The sequence below is a fragment of the Seriola dumerili genome, unplaced genomic scaffold, assembly GCF_002260705.1.
Source record: "Seriola dumerili isolate Sdu_G_001 unplaced genomic scaffold, Sdu_1.0 BDQW01000874.1, whole genome shotgun sequence".
Taxonomy (NCBI): Eukaryota; Metazoa; Chordata; class Actinopteri; order Carangiformes; family Carangidae; genus Seriola; species Seriola dumerili.
Genome location: NW_019175129.1, coordinates 522201 through 549527, shown reverse-complemented (window position 1 = coordinate 549527; position 27327 = coordinate 522201). Strand labels below are relative to the sequence as shown.

The following is a 27327-nucleotide window of genomic DNA, read 5'->3' as shown; positions in this document are numbered from 1 at the left end:
TTATGGGAAACCTGAATTTTTAGTCACTAGAAAACACATGAGGCTGTAATGCTTTACTTTGAAGTTGTTCTTACTTCTTAGACACTTAGTCAAACTGAAAACTTGGTTTGGTGGTCAGACTTGCAAACTGGAGATGTGGGCGTAACCACGGGTATGGGATTTGCTCAGATTAATGATAGCCACCTAGCGTGACGCTCAGTTTTTTGTATGTGATCTTGTGGCTAATGTATTATCAGTGAAATGTGTACATTTATATAAACCATCTTACCTTATACGATACCCCTCAAACATAGTTTAGTGTGCTTTCTTGTTGATATTTTTTAAGTTTGCAGAAAGTGTTTAAATTGACATTGTTTATATCTTTTATTTTGTCAGAAAATACAGTCATGTCGATATTAAAGAAAGTTTTTCTTAATAAAAGATGCACAGTCTTAACAGTCTGTGGAGCACAGTTCTTGTATGAACATCCATGTGTAGATTTGTGTTGTTTTCCTTTATATACTGATCCTTCTGCAGTGGCGTAGTGACACCTGGTGTTGGAAGGAAGTATTACACAGGGCTGGGTTAACCATGTTTCAGAAATCACAGGAACCAATTATAATATTAAACATTAAGCAGGTTGCAGTTTTTCAGCAAACAAAGGTGAAAGACGATCACACATGACTGCTTGTGTCCTGTTTTTTCTAGTTAAAAAAATCTGATACTTTATTTATTCCTTTTGGATAAATAGAGCTTCTTATTACTCCGTTCTCTATTCCTTTTCCTAAAGGGAAATTGTGACTAATATTTAAATTAATTGGCAACACGTTTGCCTGACTAAGATATCCTACGTCTTCCAGTCCCGGTGACGTCGTGGGGCTTTTCTTTTCTTTGGCAGTGTCTCCCAAACATTAAAATATGAAAACATCTCATTACTTTTCTTTGATATAAAACCCCAGGATAGTGCCAGCAGGTTGGCTAGATTGGCAGCATTACAGGCACATCAGTGGCTGAGTGGCACAAATGCAGATGATTTTCAGAGAAACCACATTAAAAGCTCTTGCTATTTTTTACATTTTCTATTCCAGTGTTGCTTCGTTATCAGTGACTAAAGATACCATATATATAAAAAAAAAAAAAACAGTAAAGAAAAAAAAAAGAGAGAAGAATTGCCTGCAGCTGATTCTAGAAAGAGAGTGAAAGGAGGCCAGAGACAAAGGATGATGTTGGAGGGATAAAAGGATGAGGGGCTGAGGGTGGAGAGGAGGTGGTAAGTGATGGTGGTGCTGCTGCTGGTGGTGCCGGTGGTGGTGGGGGATGCTTGTACACGACAAGAGTTAGCATGATAGAGAGAGAGAGAGAGAGAGAGAGAGAGAGAGAGAGTGGGGGGGAGGAAAAAAAGAGATGTGGTTTTAGAGGATTTATGCAGTTGTTCTGTATTAAAACCTGTCACAGCACGTCACAGCTGATAGGGGAGCGGAGTGATGTTCAGAGACCGGCCACGAAACAGCTCGTTTAAGGAAATCGACTTTTTAAAACTACTGAAACTGAATCGGCGAAGACAGCCTGCAGTGCACTGGATATACAACTAACAACTCTCCCTTTTTTCCCCTCCTTCCTCTTCTCCTCTTCTTCAACTTTCTCCTCGCTCTCTCTCTCTCTCTCTCTCTCTCTCTCTCTCGCGCTCCAACATGTTTTTCTTCCAGCTCGTCATCATGTCCGGCACGGTGTTGTTGGCCTACTACATGGAGTGCACGGACCTGTTCAGCGTTCATGTGCAGGGTTTCTTCTGTAATGACGCTGAGCTCATGAAGCCATACCCTGGCACGGAGGAGTCCAGCTTCATCCCCCCCCTCATCCTGTATTGCGTGGTGGCTGCTGCTCCCACCGCCATAGTGAGTAAAACCCATTATGTGTGGATTTCACAAGTGTGTAAAAACCGGCGACTCCTCGGATTGTTGCGCCCCATTCTGGAGTATGGATGGAAATAATCGTGTGTTTATTCAGGCTCTTTTCCATCTCAGCCTCGCTGCTTCTCTCTGGAACAGCAACCATTTGTTACAGCTTTTCACATCTGGAAACTATTCTTCTTCCTCTTTGATTCCTTTATAAACTAATATCACCAAAAATGTAGCTATGAAATAATCATCACTCCACTTAGTGTCCTAACAGTCTTCATTTACAACTAACATATGCTCCTAACCAGAGTGAACATGACCTGCCTTTGTAACAGTAGAATAATAATAATGGTTGTCCCTCTATCCTTTTCAGTTTCTCTGCCAAAATATGGAAGAAAAAAGTCATAACAAACTGTCTGATTCAAGACTGTTTCCATGTCCATTTATGGGTTAACTGATACGTTTGGCACTGATTTCACAGACTCAACTTTTGGTTCTGTATTTTGAACTTTATACAGTGTCTCTTTGACCTGTTATTTGCTGTCTGGCACCACAAAATGCAGCGCTGACTCTTCAACATAAGTTGAAAGTCAAATTGTCTTTGATTCAGTTCCTGTAGATGAAAATGGAGCTAGAGCCTCTGTCCTTTCACAGCTGACAGAAGCTGCGTCCCTAATCCACACTACATACTAATTCTGAGCAGGTTTTGTTTATGTTGTATTCACCCTGGAAAAGGCACCAAACGCTCAAAACCAGACAGTGTGCTTTACTATGGTTGATTTTTGATTTCTAGAAAATAAAGATAAAAAAGTACAAAAAGTTCCTGTTAGTACAAAATAGTTAGGTATGCTTATTTTTTTTCTCTTTTTGTTTTTGTTACTAAATGCTAAAACAGTATACTGTGACTATTACTATGTAATAGCTACATACTAAATAGAATTGGTGTGTAGTACGGATTTGGGAAATGCTGAGAAACTTGGCGCTTTTTCATGGCAGACATGACATGACTTTCATTGATGACTTGTCATAGCAGGAAAAGCACAGGTCTAATTAATACTGTTAACAATGGCTCTGTTCCATTTAAGTGTCAGCCAGCATACAGCACACACACAGTGGCAGGGCCTCGACACCAGTAAAGCTAGTGTGCAGCCCCCATTAATTGCACTTATGTTACCTGCAAAGACAAGTCAATATGTCCACTGTGAAAAGGCTCTATTAGATATCATTTTCTTGTCCAAGCTGTTCATTTGTAAAGCTGCGTGATGGTTTGAGAAGAATACAAGCCAGTGGATACATACTGTGTGCCTCATACAGAAGGAGCATCGTAGAGCCACTAGGTGTCAGTTTTGCTCCATGCGTCTTGACTCCAGCTGAGCACACCAGACCAGGCGCCATATGTCTCTGGGCCCCTGTGCCAGTTCATTTATTATTTTATTAAACCCACGTCAAATATTCTCTGAACACCTCCTGAAGAGTGTTGGCATGTGTCTGTTTAATATAATAATGCATTGATTCACATTTGAATTCTATAGATCCACTGTAGTTCACCAAAATGGAAAGACTCTATAGTTGCCTTCTAATTGTTGCCAAAGAGTGGAGTGTGAGTCCATGAGTCTATTATGTATTTTAACTAAAACATAAAGAATTGGGGATTTGGCTGGTGGTGTAGTGTTACAGTACCAGTATGCAGTGTAGCCTCCTCTTTTCTTTCTGTGGGGAAGTAAGCACTGTATGCATGAATCAATTTCACTGACGTATATACCTGCTGCAACACCGAGTCACAAAGAGAGAAACCGTGCACAAAGGAGAGTCTTATTTTATGTGATCTGTGTCTTCTGAAGAAAGAGCCAACCAGAACCAATCAGCTGAATCTGTCCGATCCAATCAGCAGCAACCCCTTCCCAGTCTCTCCTCAGTGTGAATGCAGTGTATTGTTGCATTCAGCATGTGAAATTTAGTTTCACAACAATCTGTTTTTTTTTTTTGTTCTTTATAACTAATCTGTTTTCATATACTGAGTCCCACTGCAAATAAAGAAAACACATGTAAATGGACAAAACATAATCAAATGAAAAAACATCTTCACCGGTTGCTCTACAAATGTAAAAAACACAAGCAAATACAGAAACACATTGAGTTATTAAATGATATAGGCTATGCTATCCTGTACACTATACTTATAGGTGTAAACACTAGCAGACGTCTGCAATAATATCTCAGCAATATCTCACGCTTAAGTCGTCAGCTCATTTTTCAGAATTTCATTTTTCATTTGTCAGCTGCAGTGCCTTTGTATTGCCTGTATTTGTGTGCGTTGTCTGAATGTGTTTGTGCGATGTGTGTGTGTGTGTGTGTGTGTGTGTGTGTGTTTGCAGTAGGTTTAGTTGTTCTGCGTGTTGCCCAATTGGTGAATGTGTTTATGGATTTTCCCATCTTCTGTTTTCAGAGTGCTGCACATGCATCTTTGAATTGGTGAAGATATTCTTCATTTGCTTGTGTCTTGTATTCACACGTGTTTTTCTTACTGCAGTGTGTAGAGCTCTGTAACTCGCTCAATACCCCCAGCATTTATTCATGACTTATCAGCATGTCACAGTTACATGATGATGATCCTGACTTACTCATCTAAAACAAACAGTTGAGAATGTTCGAGAAAAAAAGAGTCAAAAAACACGTCTTTATGTTTTATGGAAAACTGGTATTCCCATTATTTTCACAGTTGCTATACTCTATACTTTTAGTAGTAGAGGGCACTATAGTTTTCCTCACATCTTCAGTGACCACTACACCAGTGGAGTTACTTATACTGTAATGTATGTCTCTATCTGGACATGGTGATGTTTCAAACTTACTTCAGGGGGCTACTCGTCATCTTCTATTGAATGCTCTGCAGCAAATCCAAAATTTAGTCAGAATTTATAGACTGCAAAGTGCTGTGAGAAGGCTTTTAGCAGTGTACTGTATGTGTTCCATTTCCATATCGCAGCTTTCACTTCCTTTCCAAACAGACAGCTTCCTTTTCTATTACGATTTCAAGAGGCACTTAATCACGGAGGTGATTGCTAAAGATGTGTCATTCCTGGACACGCGCCACCCATTTATTTGTAATGAGATATCACTGTTCTGCTGCCTCCTGTTTCACTTGTTTATTATCTGGGACATTTTGTTCCTTTGCTCCCAGGCTCTAAACACTGAGTGCTGTTGCCGGCCTGTTATGGAGAAGTAAGACCTGAATTATTGCCACTTTTATTGAACAAATAAAACACATCCTGTTGCTCGCATTTCCTCCCCGTTACTAATTGGTGTGGAGATGCATCAGCGGTCCACCTGTACACGCACACACGCACGCACACTCACTCTGACACACATTCAGTGAAATAAAATAAATTGGTTTAAAATCTGGAAGAGCGCTCTGATTGGCTGGGAAATGTGACAGGCGATATTATTTACAGCTGATTTGGCGAGAGTGCATCTGTGTGCGGTTGTGACAGACTCTTCTGCACTGATTACTCCACAAAATACATGAAGAGAGAAATACAAAACAAAAGTAAAGATAAACTTAATAAACTATCTTAAGAGTAAGTCCTGATTCACAAAACTATGTAAATAAAACAAGTTTACTGTCAGAAAATATTGGCTTTTTTCAAATTAAAGTTTAAATCTTGTTCCTGCCATTCTGCTTCCTCTTTTTCATCGATGTAGTCACGTTCTTTTGTTTCTTATAGTTAAACTTTTTATGTGTAGTTTTACATAAAGTGCATTAAATCCTGATAAGATTAATATTTTCTTCCTTTATCTTGCTTTCCCCTGATCACACGCTCCTCCGTGGAGTGTGCTGTGTCAGCTGTTAGAGTTTGGTTCAACACTGCTGGTCATTTCCCATATCTCTCTGTCATTGGTATACAGTATATGTGGCCTTTGTATTTCATAGTCGCTTTATCCATCTGTGTGCCATCCCTAACTTTTTAATTGTGCCCTTTGATAGTGCTGTGTCAGGTGCTTAGGTTGTGCTCGACACTGTATATCGCTCCATCTCCGCATGCGTCATAAACCAGAGAGGTGGCCAGTCAGAATTAATGACGACAAGGCTGGGATGTTGGCCAATTAGCGGGGAGGCAGTAATTTATGCAGATTGTTCCACATGGCCGGACCATTGGGAGGCTGTGGAGGTTAGATGGGTCGTACTCACGCGTCGGTCCATAAACCTGTTCAGCCACGGACAAGGCATCAGTCATCCTTCACCCTCAGAGCCAAGAGAATGAAAGCATGATGCTGTTCCCGTCAAGTGTGTGTCCAACAGAAACAACTGGCTGCCTAATGTTGGCGACTAAAGTTGCTGAAAAGATAAACTTCCTTTAAAAGCTGAGCAGGATTGTAGCCTAAATAGGAAATCTGCAACTCCAATGCTTTTTTTCTTTACCAATTTGGCTCCTTGATAGATAATTCTACTGCTTTTTATGGGTCTTGGTAGCGATACTGAAAATTATCGGCTCATTAAGAAGAAATTAAAGCAGCATTAATAGTTTTTTTATTTGCCACACTTAGAGGCAGCACAATGAGCTGTAAACACAACAACTTTACATATTATGCCATTAGAAAGTTGATGAGTTAGCAAACAGCCAGTTTACACATCCAGCCGACACAAAGCAGAATTTGCGTCATTTGGTGTCATGTTTCTGGCCATTCTATGAATGTAGGTCCAGTATTCACTGTTACACCTCTGTTTTTGGTCTCTGCACACACTTTTGGGAAGTACGTGTCTCATTACCTAATTGCTCCACCATGTTCTTGCTGGTCACTAAGTTTTTTCTTTTAGCTGTTTTTATGCTATCAGAGCTTTGCCTCCTGCAGCTGGAGACCTTAATGATTAAAGCAGAGAGAGTCGACCAGTAGAGAAACCAAAACAATGAGCTGAAAGATGCTAAAATGCTTCATAGGGGCCTGCAGAGTGTGAGGACATCTTTCACATTACACATGTTCATATCATCTATTGTTTATATAAAAATATTTTAGTAGTGCAGCTTTAACACTGTTTAATTTATTGAATTATTAATCAAAAAATTTTGATGATTAATTAATTGATGTTAATCAAGGAAAAAAAGTTGCATTTCCTTTATCTCATCATAATTTGAATATGTTTGGGTTTTGGACGAAGCAAGTGGTTTGAAGATGTCACATCAAGCTCTGGGAACATGTGATGAGCATTTATTACCACCACTGAAAGATAAATCAATAATGAAAATAATCATTAGTTGTGGTTCCTGTTGCCCAGCTTTGGATTTCCTGCTTCTACAGAGATGTGTGGCAGCAGTTCACCTAAATATAAGCAACAAAATGACCATTGGGAAACCTTTGGTGGACAGTTGTTATTCTTAACAATCTATGGGTGTGATTTGTATTACAACAGCTCCAATTGTGAATGGATTAATTATTAATTGATAATAATAATGAAATATTGGGAGCAGGGAAAGAAATAAATTATTGCTTACCAAGGGAAATGTTCTGATCTGAGTTATTTGGGATATTTGGGTCCTTCTGAGGGCTGCTTTAGCTGGTTAATACACTTCTAGTTCATATTTCCCAATAAATACTCAACTCAAACCACAAAGATTTTTTTTATTAGAATTTGAGAAGCTCATCAAACAATATAAACAGTTTCTAAAGTACAAGAATCAACACAAGTTTCTTGCTGCCTCAGGCTGGGCACTTGATTGTTTTCTGATTGAAAATTCTCTACTTTTGGCCGTCAGTATGATGGAACGAACCGCACCATGAATCATTTATGGTCCTCCACAGTGTTCAACAGTCACATTTAATGTGCGAGTGTAAAAAAAAAAAAGGGTGAAATGCATAAAGAATGCTTCTCCTAAATACTGTGGGCAGTTATGGTCAGAGGTAAAGTATTTTATGGACTTTCAAGGGTAATGCGGACCTGAGCTCCCGTAAATGTGTTACACTGGTGGATAGGTCAATGTTATTGAGATAGTACATGAACCATAAGTCTGTTCTTTTTGCTACATGTCCAAAGTACTCCTACGAATTAGGCGCCCTGTGAAAGATATGCATGTTCTTTTTCGTGTCTGTTGTTTAACCTTTTCAATTTCTGCCCGGACATCTCTGTGTAAGTTGAATGCCAAGTTGTTTCTCACTTTTCTAGCATGGTACATTTGTTTCAAGTCACTTCTCATGACATTTGTAGGATAAGGAGGGTGGGTGTTAACATGAGTTGAAATAAGGCGATCAGTCAGCGGTAACTAACCTTTTCACCGTTGAAGCAGACTCTAGTGAGACAAATACCTCAAGGCGATCATTATAGATGCTTGAAAATGTTCATAGAAAAAAAAAGTGTCAGGAAATGACTCACTGATTAGCAGCATTTCAAGGAGCTGGATTGAAATGAACTGATTGCTAACAGCTTTGGATGTTGTTTATTCAAGTTTATTTACCAGAGATGAAGTTAAACTTGAGCAAAACTGACCCACATTTCAGATGTATTACAGCATATGTGACTTGCATATGTGTGCAATAAGAAAAAAATCTACCTAAATAATTTGTTGACTGTGATTCAAATGAGACCTGAAGGAGACTAATGAATAATTTTGTTTACATTTAGGCCATGGATTTTCCTTTAAACAACCCAGGATTCACAGCCTGTAGTGTTGTTACATTTACACCGGCCCTTCTTTTTGGCCTTTATGACATGCATTTTGATTTGCCACCACCGCTGCTCAGCCATAACAAACTACATGCTACAAGTTGCCTGCTTTTTAAAGTTAGTCTATCTGAAGATAAAGGCCTTTGCATTGGAAGACAGATGTTTCTGGGTCATTATACATCAAAAGGATGGATTTTCTGTCATAGTGCATTTGATGATAGTTTGATTCAGTATTTGCATGCTTTATGTCACTCATCATCCAGAGGAAGAAAAAAAAAAAAAAGTGTTTGAAAATATTAATTCAACTTCCTTCATGCTGACAAATCCAGACAGGACTGAATCCAGAGCAAAGCTTTTAAACATTCATACCCATTTTATGTGAGTGCTGTCAGTCCCCCTCGCTTCTTAATTTTTTTTTTGAGTCTCCTAACATCACAACATCGGTTGCTCTCGCTGCTTGTATCCACAAAGTAATAAATAGGGTAGAATTACATTCATGAGAACCACAAAAACAAACAAAAAAAACACATTCAGAAGGGATGGAGGAAACACAGGAGTTTTGTTATCTGTCCTGGGGCTCAAAACAAATTCTTTTGTGACCACAAACACACACACACATACCAAAGGCCAGAACCAGATGTGTGCACACATATGCACACACTCACTCTGTCATAAACACACACATGTTTTTGTGGCAGCCTGCATCACCCAAGGCGGCTTGCAACGAGTTTCATTTTGTGTGTCCAGCAGCAGTTTTTCCATTAGACCTGATGTAATGTCCACACTATAATGGAGCTGAAGAAAAGGCTGCATTAAGACACAGTGGTTTATGTACACAGGCCAGACGGGGGCAAAATGTTTCCTCTGCCCTATAATGGGGTGCCAGACTTTTTTTTCCTTCGTTGTCTGTATGTGTTTCTTTTGCTTTTTCTGTTTGGGTTTTCATTTTATTTTATTTTTTTTTTCTGGCTGTTTCTGAATCTCTTCCTGTTTCTGTCTCTCTCTCGTGTGCAGATTTTCATCGGAGAGGTGTCCATGTACGTGATGAAATCGACGAGGGAAGCTCTCCTGGCCCAGGAGAAAACCATTGTGACAGGAGACTGTTGTTACCTCAACCCCCTTATACGCCGCATCATACGCTTCATAGGTAAGAAAGTTGTCATGTCAAATACTATAAACTGCCCCAAGACACACATCAAAGATGGAGTCTGTCATCCCCGTAGGTCGTTAGTGCAGCAGGTTATTATGACCCATAGTTACGCTTTTTTGTTAGTAAGTGTGACAGTAGCAAAGGGAAAAGTGCGGGGACGTAGTATAAAAAGCGACAAAGTCCATGTCAGGAGGAGGTTGAGGTGGATGTATGGGTCGACACAACACAGGGATATGACACAGGAGGGCGGTGTTCGATTCCCATGTGAGAGTAGCAGTTTATGTTCTATTGTCCATGACTGTTTGACAAAGTTTACCATGTTGTTATTATTGTAACCATGACAACAAAGACCGTCTAATGTTGAGGAAGTACTTATTTTAAACCAAATCACGATCATTTCGTAAACCTAACCAAGCCATTACCGTTATTATAGTAACCGTGGCGACGGAGGAGGAGACGCTCCTACAGGTTGTATCAGAGGGTTAGAAAAAATTTGTTCAGGTTGGAGGACTTGTAATGATGTGTGTGTGTCCTATCACATATAACATGGGCGCAAAATTAGGACCTTTGTTTTCATTTTTGTGAAACGGGCAAGAAGAGAAAACACAAAAATCATTTCTATCTCTTTCCAAAAACAACTGGAGTAAACAATTTAATAACCCTTCTAAAACTGTGAATGTTCAGTTTTACAGTCTGAATCTCATGGGATACACTGGCCATTTAAAGTGAAATATAACAATGACTGAATAAAGTTTGGAAGTGCTGCATGGGACAACAGTTTTTAGGAGTTTTGTTGTAAACTTTCATAGACATAGTATTAAAACCTGCTCATAGAATATAGAAACAGTGAAACTAAACGGGCAAGAGTTTGATCTCCTCATACCTCACGTCATCCACAGGCTTTGCTCGATGACCCTCCCTGTTAGTGTGTCCCATACATGAAGATTGTGACGACAATCTCACAGGAAGGGGTGAATCAATCCGATGCGATGAGTGCCTCGTTCTGCATTCCTGTAAAGTCTCACCAGCGTTTGCCTGGTGCGTCACCTCAGTGCAGCTGCACTGGACCAAAACACAGTAAATTGATGGATCATTTCACTCATTCAGATCATTTCACTCAGCTCAGTACAAAGACTCATACTCACCAACTGTGTAGTTTGTTTTGTTTTGTAGCTAAGAGATCACATCATTATTCAAATACACATCAGTATGCACCTCAGCGGTCACATCACCGCCACGTCAAGGTGCTGCTTTTGACTTTTCTCAGTTCAGCTTTGGATAATATTGAGTTTAGGTTCAATCTTCTGCTGTTTCTTTTAGTAGAAAGCTCTTTAAGCAGTAGGTTAAGAGCTCAGGAACCTATGCATCTGTAGCATCAGAATTGTTTGTGTGACTTTCACAGTCTTTCAGTAAGCTCTTAATCAGGAAGCGGCATGCTGTATATCATGGCTGAGCTGACAGTTGAATGTGGGTGCTGTCAGTCACCTGTGAGGGGAGCTCCAATGCAAAAAGCTACCGATTCCAGCACTAACCCTGATGATTCAGAGCTTCAGGATTTGGTGTTTAAGATTAGTTTGTTCACATTCTCAACACTTCTAGCATAATGCGAAAAAGGAGAAGAGAGTGTGCGAGCGACATGGTCATCAAGCGAGCAAGGTTCCGGTGACCTCTGAGTGACATGCTATACAATGGGATCAGCCGTGTTTCTGTTGTGTCAGAGACAGGTGGATGCAGGCCAGTGAAGGATGAGATGACAGGGATGAAAGTGGGTCAGTGTGAGGTTTTTAAAGACCATCACAGACATGTTTGCATTTTTATTCTTTTCTGTGTCAGAACAGCTGCTGCCTACCTACCCCCAACAAATACCCATGCATGTAAACCAGTGTCCAATATTTAAAACTTTGACTACTTACTACTACTACTACTACAACTTACTACTTACTTACTACTACTATTACTTGAGAACAAGGTTCAGCACATACTGACTGTGTCACATCATTTGATGCATGTAGCACACACCTCACCTGACGAGCAGACAGAAAAAGTGAATGTATGGGATCTGGGATCTGATCTGTTGAGCAAATGGGATGAATTTGCTGCTTTTCTGAGGCACTGATGCTCATTGACACTGGGAAATGGGACGGTGGTGTATCCTGACGCGATGATGGGCTGCAGATCCTGCTGCTGTGTGAAAATCTATTTTCTCAGTCAGGTTCTTAGGATGATAGATTTGGTTTTAGAGAACAAGAACACAAAATGTTCTGCCAAAGGCAGTAAGAACTAAGCATCATTTGAATCGCTATGTCATGACAGTTGTGCAGTTGTTTGCTTGTTCTTATATGGCAGGCTACGTTCAATCAAACCTGATGAAACCACACAGCCCTGACGAAGCAAATTTTCTGCAGTTTCTGACTGTTAAACCCCCAAACTTTAACTTTGATCATTCTTAATCATGAATAAAAAATTGAATCAAATAAATTTGAATCAAGCTTACCAGGGGCTTAATGTGTATTCACTAGGCATTATGATCCTAGGGCTGCTTTTAGTGACGTTTACTATATTGTGTATATGGTTGGGTAACAGGTGCAAACACCTTGTGTGAATAAAATAACTTTATGGTATCAATCACACACATGAGTATTTATAAGTTGTTCTGTTTTCCTCTTGGGTTCACACATTGCCATATGTGGCTTAATTGGCATCGGTTATATAGACTGTAAATAAAGATGGATGTAGCCTCCATGACATCACTCATAGGTTTTCTGAAGGCCGGTTTTGAAGCTCTGAGTGAGCTGCTCTGCCAACCCCATCTTGGCACTCCACCTAACTCCTGGCTAATCCAAAAATGGGCAAAGAGGTTTGTGGCAAGCATACGCTCACCCACCTGTCACTCAAAGCAACACACCCTCAATTATGCAGAACTTTAAACCTTAATAAAATTCAAGCAGGTGAGTTATATTAAAATTCACCCCCTGTATATTTGCCACAAAAGGGGAAAATTAGCTATACAGACCAAAACCTTTTTTTGTACCAGGCTGTTAATGGGTTGATTTCTGCTGTAAAGTTGGCCATTGGGGATTGGGGACTGGTCTAGGGGATTGAGTCGCTTTTGGAGCGAGGCTCAAGTGGACATTTCGAGAACTGCAGTTTTTGACACTTCCATGTTGTCTTCATTTTTTTTCACAGCTCCAGAGGTTGCCACTTGGTTATATCATTTAACTTAAATGAGGTAAACTTGCTGGTTTTGGCTTGTCAGTTTAAACACTGAAACAAAATAGAATGTAAAGATTTTCCTAAAACTTGTTGGATCATACACTGTATAGGTTATGTATATTCTCATAATAAGGCTGGTTTACAGCACAATTACAGGTTTTAACCGCACACACCTGTATCTCTTTTCTTGACGCTCTAACCAGACCTCCAGGTACACTCTTTGAAGGGCAATTATTTTATAGCCACTTTTCCACAAAGCCTGAGTAGAACTGGGCAAACTGACAGACTCTTTAATGTTCCAGTAAAGGAGGTCGCCTTCTGGCATAATCAGAACTGTATTGTTCATTTTTAAATAATACCCCTGCAGTTTATAGAACACTCATCAGAAATTCATTAGGCAATTCAGATGATTTATATTTCCGTCTGTTCCCGAACAATCTCTCAAATTTGTAGGATCACTGAGGCTTTTCGTTTCCCGCTCTCTTGCTCCCCTCCCAGCTCCTCTCCTCTCACCCTAATTCCCCCTCTTCTCTATTTCCCTCAATGCCCTTCACACAATCATGTCCCTGTGCCCCTCACAGGCACCCGAACCCTCCCGCTCCCCACGCCCCCAGCCCTCTGCAGCCCCCCCAACCCCCACCCCACGCAGCCCCCCCCACCCCCCTTTTGGATGAGAATACAAAGCAGAGTAATTTCATGGCTAAGCAGGCCAGATAATCAACAGTCATATTTCATAGCAAAAGGAATGCAGAAGCAGACACTGGTCAGGGTTGGTGCACTCAAAGTGTCGGTGCAATCATTCATATTAGATGCTGTTTTTTCTGTGTTTATGTTTCTTTCTCTGCCTGTTGTCCACTCCTCTGTCCTTCCAGATTAACTTCATTTGATTCCAACATTACCAGTGGTAGATTCGTACATACTGCAAATTGGACAAAAACCAAACAAGAAAAACCTATTTTGTGATGGAAAACATGCAGGTGCCGCTGTAACATTATTTGTGATTACAGAATCAATACAGTTTGCATCTAAAGTTCAGTTCCTTTGTTTGAACATACAAGAAATGTCTGCAGTGACTTTAAATAATACCCATTTCCTCAAAAGAAATTTTTAAGGGAAGGAAATATTAACATTAGATCCTGGGTTTGATTCAGGCTAATGACAGTTGGGAGCTTATGTGCCAGCGTTGGGAGCCAGATAGTAACAGGCTAATTTAACCCCAGATAGAAGGCGATTGCATCAAAATGTAAGGTGGAAATGTGAATTAAGCCTTTAAGTTCAATGTGTTTATGTGTCAGTTATGGGTGTTGCAATTTACCGGTATTGATGATACAGATCAACTGTGATATTTTAAAAATGAAATGTTGATATTGTGTTTATAATACACATATGGTAATATGGTGATGGTAAATGTGAGCCCTTGTGGATCTTTTGTTATCAGTCTATCTGGTTGCCTTTTCACTATCCATCAAGTGATATTGTTCTTTTTGTATATTTTTGTACAGTCAGAGTTACAGACTCTCTCCACCTCCCTGCACTCGTATTTGTGTCTAATTCATTTGCCAAAAAAAGAGACAAAACACACATTAAATAAAGTTAAAGATGAATTTGACCGATCGCATCATATTTCTTTTCAAATTTTGTAGATATCAAGATAACATCGTCATCATGAGTTCTTGTGGCCACGATAATCGTGTAGTGAAAATCTGATATTGTGACAGTGTCAGTGTGTCTTTACTGTCTTTCTTTCTTTCTTTCTTTCTTTCTACTTTACTCGTTTCATGGTATAAGTTCTCACTGTGCTGTGTCTGTGTTTTCTGTGTGCCACAGGTGTGTTTGCTTTCGGTCTGTTTGCCACAGACATCTTCGTCAATGCGGGCCAGGTGGTGACGGGAGGTCTCTCGCCCTACTTCCTGTCTGTCTGCAAGCCCAACTACACTGGCACAGAGTGTCGCTTTAATCATCAGTTTATCGTCAATGGCAACATCTGCACCGGGAACCCTGTTGTGGTGGAGAACGCCCGCCGGTCGTTCCCATCCAAGGACGCTTCGCTGAGTGTTTATTCAGCTGTTTACCTGACGGTGAGAACAATGAACCTGCACTATATGGGAGTTCAATATGTTTTTTTTTTGTTTGTTTTTTTTTTTGCTACATAGCCAATGTTAGCATCAACAGCTGTTTACTCACCAGTCTTGTCAAGAGCTTTAGTCAGTTATAATACACCCTCTGAACAGCGCTACTTCTTCAGGGCTGACTGGATGCTACAGTGACTCGGTATCGGAAAGTGACAAGACGAGCTGGGGCTAGCTGGTTAGTATGCTAACTTCAGTAGAAGAAAGTACATGATAGAAATAGATGCAAAACAAGAGTTAACATTGCCATTGCTTCTGGAGACAGCATTTCATCTAGGTTGGCAAGTAAACAGCCGTCCATGTTCAGTACAGGCACTCCACCTGATTTTACACTTCAAAGTCAGTTTACAGGTGTTGGGGAGCACTACTGCATATGTGAATAAAGTTTTAGGGAAGCCTTTTGTGGCTTCAGAGAGAGCTGCACGACATCTGACAAACTGTGTGAAAAAAATTTGCCACTTGAGTTAGCGTTGGCTGGATGTGAAGACTATAAATTTGACAACAAACAAAATCTGGGGGCTGTGGAGTCAGCAAGAAGTGAGCTTACCGGACCTCTGTAGCCTCCTCCTCGTCTCTGTTTGAGGCTAGTAGCTCGGGGCTACATTAGCTGCTACTTGCATAACACAGCCAAACCTAAATGTCAATGATCAAGTTGCATTGTGAGTAATGTTGGTACCAGGTTTTGACAAGGAAGAAAAAAGACGATATCTCTGGCTCTGCTGCATCCATTTTAACATCCTTATTTTTGTCCTCTGTGAGTCCAACAGTGTTGAAGAATGCAATGCTGAATTGGTGGAGTACTCTTTTAAATTTAAGGATCTGCATGTTGTCCCTAAAGCAATGTAACACATGACTTTGTGATGGTTTGATATCGGCTGCACAGGAATCTTGGTGAGGATCTTTTCTCCGTGCTGCTGTCCACATGTATTATTTGAAGAATATCATTTAATGTAACAGTGTAAGGGAAGATATCGAAGATATTAAACATAACCTTGATTCACTCATCAGTTAAACTGTTGAGAATTAAGAGCTTTTTAGCTGCTGAACTAAAATATACAACTTAAATCATGTTGTTTGTAGTCCACACTCTGCTTTGCTGCAAATCTCAGTTTGTGTGATTGGTGAATAACTTTAATTTAAGAATTGCTGCAGTACAATTTGAAAAAAATAATCTCCTGATATATCCACTGCTGTGTTTTATTTATTTTTATTCAATTTCCATTCAGCTTCCCTTCGTAACGTAGCTACTTACTGAACTTACTGAACCAAAAATATCTTTCCCTGTGTTTGCATTTGTTGTTGTTTAAATTTACTGTTTGCTTAAATCACTGCCTCATAAAAGAGAATGGACAAAAACAAATGTTGCCGTTCTGCACCAGATTTTTCAGATAGAATTTCTTCAATACAACCGAAACACAGTTAATTAAAAATCAATGTCAAATGTACTTGTAGCACTAGAGTTACTCATTTGGGACTGAATGTAATTAGTTTACATTTTGGTGGAAACAAATAATGGAATGTTTAAAAAAACAAAACATGCCCAAACAATCAGATGAATAGATCCTTTTAGCCTGGGCTGATTAAAATTATACACTAGATCTGCAGTTTAACAAAGAGACTGGATAAAAAGGATTATTTGCTGTAAAGAGGTGCAACGTAGCACCTTTCATTCTTTGATGGAAGGAATTAATATTTCCTGAAATTCTGTCAAGGAATATTTCACACAAGTATGCAGTGCATTCAGAAGGTGTTTCTTCACATTTTGTTATGCTGCAGCTTTATGCTAAAATAAAATAAAATAAAATAAAAACTCTTTATTTCCCTCATCAATCTACATTCAATACAACAAAATGACAAAGTAAAAACTGAATTTTAGAAATGTTTGTATATTTATGAAAAAGAAAAAACTGAAATATCACATTGAAGTATTTAGGCCCTTTGCTATGACACTTCAAATGGGGCTCAGGCAGTTTTAGAAAATTGTCTGGAGGAACAAAGAATGGCTTTTTGAAGAACTATTTGAAGAGCTGCTATTTGACGTCGGCGTGTCGGAGGGGCTCAGCTTCAGAAAAGAGAAAGAGAGCAGAAGTGCGGATTTTATTAGCATGAGCAAGAGGGACACAAGGACAGATTGCGGATGAAAAGAGTACTTGATATGTACAGCTCCTCAGTTGGCATGAGAGGAGGTAAAAGTTCAAGAAGTGAGAACATATACTATGTAGGATGACTGATTTTAAATGCTGAATTCTTCTTCTTCTCCAAACTTTCACTCACAGTAAGAGATTCCCTTATTAGGTTCATCTTTTATTCTCTATGAAAAAACTCTTTGTTTTGGAAAGTTATTTCACTGTTATGATGTAAGTTTTTGACATCTTTCCTGAACTGTTTTGCTATGCAATGGAGGCTTTGTGCTGTCATGAAATTGCAAAATATTTGACTTGTGTGGGAACGCCTCCAGTTGCTCTGCATGAGACTTGCCTCTGTTCTTGTCTACCTAAAGAGAGGAACAGGGGCTATTGTTCATCCTTTGGGACACAGAAAAGAAAGAAAACAAAACATGATATTTTTGTATTTTCACATCTTTGGTTTGATCTTATCTCCCTACGCTCTTCCCTCACAGATGTACATCACCAGCACCATCAAGACCAAGTCCAGCCGCCTGGCCAAGCCTGTGCTCTGTCTGGGCACGCTCTGCTCGGCCTTCCTCACCGGCCTCAACCGAGTCTCGGAGTACCGAAACCACTGTTCGGATGTAGTGGCTGGATTTATATTGGGATCAGCTGTCGCTCTGTTTCTGGTGAGGACGATGGGCAAATGAAAATTTTGGGGAGGTCCAGAAAAAGGGATTAAAGGAGAGGAGAGAAAAGAGAAGATGATTGTTCTGAGGTGGATTCCGGTCATGAGTTATTTTCAAATTATAATAATAATTCAGCTTCATTTTGGAACTGACCCAAACTAGTAATTAAATGATTAATTCAGGCTGCAGCCTGTAATGTGGGTTTGGTGCCATTTTGAAGCCAGACTTGATGCTTATTTATGCCCTAAAGTTCCTATGCACAGCAGATTTTTTGTAATTACTATATACAGACGGATGACAAATTAAAGGAACAACATAAAGTGTCTTAGTAAGGTGTTGGAACGCCGCATGCCGCCAGAACAGCTCCAGTGCTCCTTGGCAACTCTTCTGTTCATCCAAAAGATATTCCCTCATTTCCCTCATTTGATGTTTTGATGATGGTGGGTAGAGTGCTGTCGCACATTGGTCCAAAATCTCCCACAGGTGTTCAGTTGGATTGAGATCTGGTGACTGTGAAGGCCATAGCGTATGAGTCACATCATTTTCATACTCAGTGACCCCTCATGCCCTACGGATGGGGGTGTTGTCATCCTGTTTCTCCACTCATTTTTCAGGGGTTTCCTTTAATCTGTCACCCGTCTGTAGATTTTTAATGATAACTGGAGAGGCCATACGGTGTATTTAAAAGGGTACAGTCAGGATTTCAGGCAGGAATAATGAGTTCCTAAACACTGTTTTGATAAAGACGCTTTAAGGAGTAGTTCATGAAGAGGTGATGGGCGATTGGATGTGAAACAGAGTTTATAATGGGCTCGGAGGAGGTTCAGATACAGGTGAATTTGGATGGAGGGATGAAGTTGAGGACACACTAGCTGATTGGGGGACAGAGGAGAAGAAAAGAAAGGAGAGAAAAATACTGAGGTGGCACCTGGATTTCCACTGAGATCAGCAGACGCTCTAGTTTCGTTAGAGCACGGTGAGGAGGAGGCGGAAGGACCAAAATAAGACTGCGAGACACATTAGTTTTAATTAGTGGTTGTGTGTAATTCAGAGATGATGGAGGGAGCCAGTGATCTGATCCATTCTGGTTCTGTACACCAGAAGTAAGGATTGTAGTTATTCATCTTATTGAAACAAAATGTCATAATAATGAATAAATTGTACAGACTGGACTAGTTTTTCCACATGTCCAAGTTCAAAATCAAGATCAGCCTCCTGTGATGTGTTATCAGACGGCCCGACTTCCACTGAAAATCAAAAAGGCTTCGTCAACATCACATTTTATGCTGAGTGTTTAAATGCAGGGTAGTGATTACAGCTGAACCCCTCAAGTTGTTTTGAGGTTGAGACGGAAAGCCCACTGACGAGGAAGGAAGGTGAAGGGGGGGACCCCCCCCCCCCCAAAAAAAAAAAAAAAAAAATCAAAAAAAGATTTATTTAACAGTCTCAGAGGCTTCATTGCTTGTTATTGCCAATAGGTCCCGAGCGTCAAAGCAGGAAGGAGTGTGACAGAGAGGAGAGGGGGGTGGAGACATGGAGGGAAGACTGAGGAAAGAGGAAATCAGGGGTTGGTATTTGTGCTAGTTGCTGGTGGCTGATTTACAAAAAGTGGTTTGTGACGTATTCACAGGAAAGCTCTTCAGGTTTTGTCTTTCAGCTGTCATCAAACATAGTAAAGTTTGTGAATGTCGTATGGGAATGTACATCGTAGCGGTGATGTTTACAACTTGCGATCCCACAAGTTACATGGTAAAACTAGTGTAAGTAAGTCATTTTAATGTTTTCAGGCCTTTAAAGCAGCTGGAAGTACTACAGCTAGTCATTGGTACAAAGAGTAAAAAGTTTGAAATTATAATAATTATAATAAACACTATCACACACTTTACCATGTACTCAGATTTGTATCTGATATTTAAAAAAAGGAATGAACAGGCCCTAGAGGACCACAGAGGAAAGGGAATCACTTAAATCATTTGACTATATCCTCTGGGGACAGTGAATGTCACAAAAATTTGTGCTAATCTATTGACTGAGATGTTTCACTGGATAAGTGAAAAGTGTGACTTGCTGGCGGTGGCAGGAAAAGTCGACGAATTGCCCAAGTCAATAGGTTTCATCATCTGGGGACCATGAATGTCTTTACCAAATTCCATGGCGATTCATCCAATAGTTTCTGAAAAAATGTATATTTCCTAGATGCTGAAGATAATTTTGTATTGAAAAAATCTCCCTGTTCATGGTATCCAGGTACTACATGTATGTGCGGATATAGTGGTTGTGCAGGATGCTTGGTTTCAACCCTGTTCGATGTTAAGAGAGTGAAGGGCGATAAATAAGTGGCAACAGTAAGATTTACAGACAGCTCTTCAGGATGGTGAGGTGGGCTTCACATAATGTGTGGGGTTTGCTAAGGGTGAGCATTAGGAGGGCAAATTCCTGTAGCTCCATAGCAGATGCTCAGATGATGGTAGATTTTGGTGATTCGATGCTTCTAGTTTACCTTGCATGGTGGTCATTCCTGCTCTTGTCTTTGCTGTTGAGTTGTGTTGAAGGAAGCTAAAAGCCAGTGATCATCAGTGAGGTCAACATGGAGCAGCTTTGTCCTTGGTACACGAGGAGGAGGAGCCACTGCACCCCGCTCTTTAATGAAGGATCTAAGCTTTCAATGATTGACCTATAAAAATTGACATACATTGAGTCAGTGATCTCCAGGGAAAGATGAACACAAGAAAGTCAATCATCACCTCAGCAGTTTTGAACCTGCTCATTTCCACCTTTTTATAATCAGCAAACCATGAACCGAGGAGGGCTGCCTCTCCCCTACACGTGGGCCTAATGGTCCTGAAGAAGCTTATCAAGGTCTTGTCATCTGAGAACTCAGGCTGTTTGATGGACTGCCATCTTGAGGGAAATTAATTGGCACAAAGAGAAGTAGAAAGCAGGTATATATCTTAAAATCCCTGCGCTACCTGCGCTGCTTACAGAGAGGAGATCTGAACGGGCTCATCAAACAGCAACTGCTGTTAGTCCTACAAGAGGTTTGTCCTCTGGCAGCAGACTGAGGGATCAGTGTTAATCACTTGGTCGTAGAACTCCAGAATGATATTGGTAAAATCCTAAGATAGTAGACAGGTTTTTCTGCTTGATCCAAGACAAACTACAGGTCCAAGCTTGACACTTGCTGAGTCCGAAAGAGTCCAAATCCTGTCTCGTGTTATGCAGGTCAGGTGTTTTCTAATCAGTCTGAAAATCAAAAAGCATGACATAAATGTGGTCAGTTTGATCTGGACCTGATATTGTGGTGCAAAATTGGATCCTGTGGCCAGACAATATGTACAGGACCTTTTTGTATTTGAAAGCCTCAAAATATAATTTTTTCAAGTATTTTCATGGAAATAAGCAAATGTCACTTTCCTCACCTGAGACAACAGATTGCAGCTTGGCTGAGACTTTCTTAGCATGGATGACAAGACACAAAAATGGACAGAAAGCACTCATCCATGACCTTAGGGGATGCAATTGAGTGAAAAAAAGGGAAAAAAAACGAAAAGAAAAGCGGATGCCATACTGAAACGTGTTTGAAACAAGCTTAAAAAAAGGTTCCAAGAGTAGATAAGAAGTCATGTTAAAACCATGGAAATCAAGTGTCCGTGTAGAGCTGAGCACAAACGCCTGCACTTTCTCACTTGCCCATGAGTCAACCTAATCAACTTGGAGTTTAGATTCACTGTGACAGACATTGTTGTAAAGAATTTATCTGTTTTTGTGAAACGGTGATGCCAAGCCACTGTGATTCATTCATTTCCTCGGTGTGGGAATAGTACTAGAGAAGCACCGTCCAAGAAGTACCACAAACAGGGAAACTTTGAGCATCCTCCAGCAGTGAATCGCCCTGCTTCATTTTCTCCTTTGCCACCGCCTGAGGGCATGGTTGGCCTGGGGGGTTGGGATCTCCCCCTAGGCTGCCTTCTTTGATTAACTAGTCTATGAAGTAGTTCAGAGATGCTGCAGTGTCGGTTGTGTCTCTAATGTTAAAAAGAACTTGACTGATGGACAAAAAAAAGAATTTACAAGCAGACTAAATGTAATTTACAAGAATTTTAACAGACATATAAATGAAGAAACAAGATATCAGTGCCTGCTGGGCACGGTGCCATGCCACAAAGATAAACATCCCGGAGCATCTCCTGACTGCATTAAATGATGACTGACTTTTGTGGACTCATGCAATGTTTCATTGAGTATTTACACCCATATAAACTTTATATTACAGCACTAGCAACTGCAAAAGTTATGAAGCAGAAAATATGGCTGCATCTCTCCAAAGAAAATTCATGGGTGCTCTTAACTCCCTCTAATTGGAGCTTAAGATCTCATTGGCGCAGGGGTTAGGTGGCAGTTTGATTTAAGTTTTGAGAAATCACATTTTGATTTGATTGGCATTCTTTTTTTAACTATAGTTTGAGTCTTTTTGACCAAATGTCTGCAGAATAAGTGACATACCAATCAGCTAAGTATAGCAAATATAAGCATGGTAATATGTAAAACTAAGATTGCATTGTGATGTTAGCAGTGTCATTGGGAGCATGTTAGCATGCTAACATTGGCATTTAACTCAAAGCACCACTTTCCTAAATATATCCTCACAAAATTGCTGGCATGGCTGTAGACTCTTAGTCTTATTATAACATTTGGATGATTTGGCCTATTAATTGGGGGACTTAGGTTACAAGATATTCTTATAATTATTATTATTTCCTAATGTTAAATGAAAAAATGTTGTCATGGATTCACTAAATCTAATCTGTAAAAACCTAAATGTGGATGTAACCTGGGAGGGTGCATGACACCGGTCGCGGTGTTTCAATTCCACGTCAACCTCTGTCATTGTCAACCTGTCTTGCTATTAATGCTGAACTGTCCTCATTCTTCACAGGGTATATGTGTTGTGAACAACTTCAAAGGCGTCCACAGCGCAGCAGCTAAACAGAAGACTGAAGACTACCGTGGTCTGCCTCTAATGACTTTCCCCCGTGTAGAGAGTCCTCTGGAGACCCTCAGCGCACAGGTAGCTAAAAACACTTAACCTGGAGTAATCCCAAAAACTTTAATCTCTAGGATGTGCATTATCTTTCCCCATTAATTGGTAGAGCTCCCTCAAGGCCTTCAGATTAAAACAAAAATCCCCACTCCACATACTTTTAATTTAGTCTCCTGGAATTTGGTTTACACAGTAAATGTTACTGTAATTTGTTGGAATTTCCCTTTTCATGTCCTGCTCAGAATTCCTTAACTAAAGAGAGAGTTTTAATATCACTCACATATTTGGTTCACAATGTGTTCTTTCTTTCTTTCTTTCTTTCTTTCTTTCTTTCTTTCTTTCTTTCTTTCTTTCTTCGTTCCTTTCTGTCTTTCTTTCTTTCTTTCTTTCTTTCTTTCTTTCACACAAAGCAATGACACATGTTCAGAGGAACATACCGGCATGACATTTTGCACTACGCCCCTGTCCTCACAGACGAACATACAGAACCTCACACCGAGCACTCCTGACACTGCCTGACAATGATTTCCTCTACCTTTCCTCTCCACACCTTTTCCCTCTCCTGTCTCCTTCCATTTGCTTTTGTTTTTCCTCATCTGTCTCAACCCTTACACCTCTTTCTCCATCCCCTCCTCCCACATCCATTTGCAGAACCACTCGGCATCGATGACGGAGGTCACATGACTAAGGGGGCAGCACCGGGTCACGTTTGCGTCTCCACAGCACTTCCAGACACAATGACGAGGACGCATGCCACGTGGCTCCGAATGCTTAACAAAAAAAAAAAAACACTCCTGATATATCTGTTTCATTCACCTGGGGGACAAAAGACGCCATGTTTGCAATGGTTCTCATCTAGTTGGGCTATGCTCAATTCATCCTGCCGAGGGGCACACAGATCACATCAGCTGCAAAAATATCACGAAGCAAACGTAAGCACAGATTGTTTTTCCGGATATTTGAAACCATTTGAAACATGGGACATTTTTTTTCCTCCAAGGTGTGCTGTTTGTAGTTAGAGGACGGTGTTTTGTACATTTTTGTATGAGCGAGTGCTGTAGCCTATCCTGATGGTGTTAAACCTGCACACTTCCTGTCAGCTGACTCACTCTGTCTTACATCGCATCCTGCCAGGTGAAAAGCCTCATCGATCACCACATCTAACCCCCCCCTCCCCTTTCAGTCTGAAAAATCTGCTATGGAAAAAAACATATTGATGTTGTTGTTCTGTGATGTTTGTCATTTGTACAGAAAAAAAGACAGAATCCTTCTTTTTATTATCTCTTTCTGTACATTAATTGACCATGTCAGGTCATATTTTGTAAAGATTTTTGTTAATCTGTATGACAGTTATGATCCATTTGGACCTGTTTGCCTGCTGTAAACCTGGATATGTTTTGGTATCAGTTTAAGTGTTTTGGGGAACGACCCCTCTTCCCTTTGGAGGAAATGACAAGGAAGAGTCAGTGACATCCTCCGAGTCAGAAAATGGGGTTTGGCACCTGCTGTGCCAACTTATCAGCCACAATGTATTCTCACTATGAGTGTGTTTCACCCCAATTTCCTGATTCACTGTGATGTTAATAGATATTTCTCAACAGAGAGGTCCAGTGGGGCTAGCCTGTGCCAGATCTACCTGAAGATTTCACTGGTGCGGCTTTACAATTAAATTTAAACTGAAATCCCGATGGAAGAAGACCTTATAAAATATGCCGGAAAAAAGAAAAAAAAAGAGAGACAGAAATGCTCTTTGGAGTGAAACTGACTGACTGACTTAAGGCCCGGCTAGCCCTTCTAATGGAAACCAGGCTAATGACTCCTGCTTCACTTTTCCTCCTTGAGGTACCCTTCCCCTTCCCCGAGCCACCAGTGGATTGTGATGCAATGTTGTGATTCCATTTCCTATTGGAAGATACGCCCAGCATGAAGAGAGAAGTCAAGATGTTTTATAAATATTCATGATTTGAATTATACTCATTATCATTGTGATCATAATCGTCTTTTACTTTGGGAACAAAAGAAAAGCATTTCATTCAAAATGCTGCATATATATATATTTTTTTTCTTGGTTTGTCCACGAATTAAATAGTCAGTAGCAACAATGAGTTCTCTGGTGTTTTTCATTGTGTCAGAATGCTCCAATTAAAAGTGGGAAACTTTTTTTAATCTCTTATTGTAAACAAACGTGGCTAAAAACAAGCAGAATAATATGTTAGGATCATACAAAACAAGTGTAGCCTCATTCCTCTCCTGTTTCACTTTCAAACTCACATAACCAAGAGGAGGAAATGGAGGCAGAAAGCAGTCAGTCTTTGCACCGTACTTTGCTGGAGGAAGTGGGAAATGCGTCTGTCCTTGTGTTTGTTTGAATATTAAGAAACTTCCAACATGAGCCTTTGAGCCTTGCAGTCAGACATACAGTACAGTCTTCTCTGCTGCATACAAATCCCTCCTTCTTGGCAGTGATTGGCCCCTAACCTCAACCATGGCTCATCTTCAGCTTGAAGGTATGGTAGGTGGTTACATTGGGCTTTTGTTCAGAAAAAAATAAATAAATAAAATTTCCCTGCACTCAGCCCTGTGGGTAATAAATAAATATTGAGCAGAGTGACCAGAAACTTCAGAACATCTTTTAGGACTGAAGCTGTGGTTTGAAGCCTGCTGGAACACACGGTGCGTCAGTGTTTGTATTGTGCACATTCGCATAGTCAAAACTTGAAGAAAAGGTGAACTCTGAACTGCGAATCCACCAGAGTCAAAGCCGGGGGCGAAACAAGGAACACGTGCTGAATCTGTCACTGGTACAGGCTTCAGTCGAAGTGAACGGGAGATGGAGCGAATACTTGCAGGATGGAGGTGTAATGAGATCCCGTCTTTGAACATTTGCTTGATAGAGGGTGCAGTGGGCAGCACGCAGCCTGGGGGGACGTGCTTCTATGAAAGCTCAGTTCAGTGGAAGAAGAAGGAAAAAAAAAAAACCTTCTTAGTATAAGTTCTTCAGATATGTATTCAAGCAGTTAAAAGTAAATCTTTGGAGAGGATCATCGCAGAACAGTTTCACTAAATAGATTTTGAGTTTGAAATTACAGAATGTTCGGGGGGGGGGGGGGGGTCTTTACAAAAAAAAAACTAGAAATGTATTTACTTCTAACAAATTCTGTATGAGCAAGTTCAAAGGAGAAGCCTGATTGTTGCCTCGGAGAACAAGTCAGGAGAAAAAAAAACATGATGTTTCCGGGAGCTTATGTTTAGACGGGTTTTCAAAAACTATTCTGTGTCACATCCTGTGAGGCGGCCTTCTCCTCCTTCACACCACACCCCTGTCCGCCCGGCACGAGCCACCCGGGCGAGCGATTAGAATGAGCATAGATATGCTAAAACGGGGCTCTTATTTAGTTTTTCTGTTGATTCATCCTGTTACGACCGCTTCGACTTTGGTGATGTTTATGCCACCGCTAAGCAAGGCATACACACACACACATACACATACACACACACACACACACACACACACACACACACACAGACACAAAGAAAGCTGACGGCTCAGCCAGTGCACTTGCTCTTTTGCTCTGTCAGGTATTCATTTCAGCTGTGACAGCCTGCGCTTACCCTGCAGACACACTGGCTAAATAGATAGGGGCTGTTTTTTTTGTGTCTCTCTCTCTCTCTCTCTCTCTCTCTCTCTCTCTCTGTCTCTTTCTTTGTGTGTCTTGGGCAGTATTTGACCATGCCATGTGTTTATAAAATGTCATCCTTGGCTGTTCTGCGTTCGACTCCCCGTCCAAATCGCTGTCCTCTAGCAATATGACTGACTGAAGAATAGAGCAACAACCGAATATCGTTTGAAGGTAGGCAGCAAAGCTCTGAGTGGGTTGGTTATGAATCGCTGCAGGCTGTTTTTTTTTTTTTTTTTTTTTTTTTTTAAACCATAATGGAATCTTTTTAGATGGGAGGAAATGAGCAACTGCAGGTGAATCTCAATGGCCAACTTGGACAAAAAAAAAAAAAAAAAATTCAAGCAAATACATTTTCAACGCAAGGTGTGATTGGTTTGCCCTGGATGTCAGCCATTGTTCCTCTGGTTTCACTGACTCATCTTTGTCTTACAAGAGCTCATTACCTATCAGTGAAGGCAAATCCCTTAAATCCTGGGGGAAAAAAAAAATGCATGATAGTCTGTTGAAATCATCAAGCCTCTGGTCCTCACTTGAGTCACTCGGCTGGAAATGCATTTTGTTGCCGGAAACGAACGACATGAAGGTCTTTAGAAAACACAGAGAGGAGAGTCACTTCATACCTGACAGTTTCGAGGTTGTGCAGATGCAATAATTAAAACTGAACACAACTATGCCCCGTTCTGCTTTGTAATATGCACTGAAAATCGTGAATAGAAGTGTCGTAAGAAGAGAGGTAATTAAATTGAGTGCAAAGAAGAGAGGTAATTTTTAATAACAGAACACAT

At 40.4% G+C, this 27327-nt stretch overlaps 1 protein-coding gene across 2 annotated transcripts in view; it reads left to right on the top strand.

Annotated features, from left to right (window-relative positions):
* plppr1 (phospholipid phosphatase related 1) overlaps positions 1 to 24964 on the top strand; it is a 49854-nt gene extending 24890 nt beyond the window's left edge. Inside the window, exons 3-8 of one of the 2 annotated variants that reach the window (XM_022766587.1) lie at positions 1686 to 1874; positions 9547 to 9679; positions 14723 to 14973; positions 17645 to 17821; positions 22758 to 22889; positions 23514 to 24964. In XM_022766587.1, coding sequence (XP_022622308.1) covers positions 1686 to 1874; positions 9547 to 9679; positions 14723 to 14973; positions 17645 to 17821; positions 22758 to 22889; positions 23514 to 23546 — 915 coding nt within the window. In that variant the 3' untranslated portion in view covers positions 23547 to 24964. The other variant, XM_022766588.1, reaches the window with a different exon arrangement.
* Positions 24965 to 27327: the final 2363 nt, after the last annotated feature.